The sequence below is a fragment of the Glycine max genome, chromosome 4, assembly GCF_000004515.6.
Source record: "Glycine max cultivar Williams 82 chromosome 4, Glycine_max_v4.0, whole genome shotgun sequence".
In the NCBI taxonomy this organism is placed as follows: Eukaryota; Viridiplantae; Streptophyta; class Magnoliopsida; order Fabales; family Fabaceae; genus Glycine; species Glycine max.
Genome location: NC_016091.4, coordinates 45,532,354 through 45,533,953, shown reverse-complemented (window position 1 = coordinate 45,533,953; position 1,600 = coordinate 45,532,354). Strand labels below are relative to the sequence as shown.

The 1,600-nt window shown below is 35.8% G+C and overlaps 1 protein-coding gene across 1 annotated transcript; it reads right to left on the bottom strand.

Moving 5' to 3' along the window:
- Nucleotides 1-347: 347 nt before the first annotated feature.
- On the bottom strand, nt 348-689 carry LOC102667472 (uncharacterized). The gene has a single exon (XM_006579256.1). The coding sequence runs from the start codon at nt 687-689 to the stop codon at nt 348-350; it is 342 nt and encodes a 113-aa protein (XP_006579319.1).
- Nucleotides 690-1,600: the final 911 nt, after the last annotated feature.

Genomic DNA, 1,600 nt, shown 5'->3' with positions numbered 1-1,600 from the left:
ACAAACAATTGCTCTTCCTCTTGTTGATCTGCAACTTGAGCCTCATTCTTTTGTTGAAGATTGCTTTTGCAAATTCTCACATGATGTCCCAACTTGTTACACTTTTCACACTTAACATTGAGTCTTCTCCAACATTTGAAAGGGGGATGACCCATTCTGCCACAGTGCTTGCAAGAAGGAAATCCTTTGTTGTTGTTTCCATTATTGTTGCTAGTGTTAACCGCTACTTCTTGTGTGTTGAAATTCTTCTTCTTGTATTTCTTCCACTTGTTTTTCTCTCCTTGGTTAATTTGCAATTTAGCTTGCAATGCTCCTTCCACAGAACCATCAGCCCTCATTCTTCTTCTTTACTCTTGGGCTTGCAAAGCATTTACAAGTTCTGCCAAGGTAAGTTTTGACAGATCCTTAGTATTCTCCAAGGATGTAATAGTAGCCTCAAATCTTTCAGGGACAGTCACCAGTATTTTTTCAACTATTCTTGAATCGAAAAATTCAGAACCAAGCAATCTTACTTTGTTGGCAATGCTAAGAAGCTTGTTAGCATACTCTTTAATTGTTTCGGACTCCTTCATTTTCTGCATCTCAAATTCTCTAACCAGATTTAGGGCTTGCATGCCCTTAATCCTTTCATCTCCTTCATATTCATTCTTGAGGAAACTCCAGATTTCACATGCTGATTTGATGGTCATTATTCTAGTGAAAATTTCTTGAGACAGCAGCAAACAAAGAAGCTCTTTCCTTTAACTTTCTTGCTTTCCTCTCCTTTTGATTTTTTATCTGAGCCATTGTTGGATTGGTTGATAAAGGAAGAACTTCGTAGTCTTCCTCAACAACTTCCCAGAGATCATTTGCCTCCAGATGTGCCTCCATTCTTGCTGCCCAGATTTGATAATTATCACCATCAAACACAGGTGGTGTTGTTGTGTACGGTGTTTCAGAATCCATCAATTTGATGAATTGAAACAAGGTGTTTTGGTTTTTTGTGGTGGGTTTCACTCGGTTCACTGACAGGTCCCTCTTAAGAAGAATGCTCTTGATACCGATTTGTAGGATAATAAACGTAACTCACAGAATGAAGGGAGATGAATGCACACTTTTTATTGAATAATAATTTGTTTAAATAAAGATTTTTGTAACTGAAAGAAATCATAAAAATAATAACTGACTTCTTAAATAATAGTTACTAACATAACAGCTACTAAATAAAATAAAATAAAAATAAACAGTCCTAAAGACTCGGTCAAACAACTAGCAGAAAACAAATTAAGACAACTGTTGATGCACACGTTCAATAGTGGTTTTCATAAACATGTCAATATGATGTAATCATATTTGAATAAACTACTATTCATTATTATTGTTGTTCTTTACGAGGGGAAACATGATCCTAAAAACTTAATATTGGTAGAACGACACAATACAATGGAAAGCTCCAAAGTTCATAGGCTTTCTAGGATGAAGAACGACACAAGATAGAGTCACACAAAAGAGGAAGAGGAGAGAGAAGAAACAGAAAAAAAAAAAAAAAAAAAAAAGGTTGTAGAGGGAATCAAGGAAGGAATTTGGTGTAGAGGAGGCATGGTACTATTGTGTACCTACT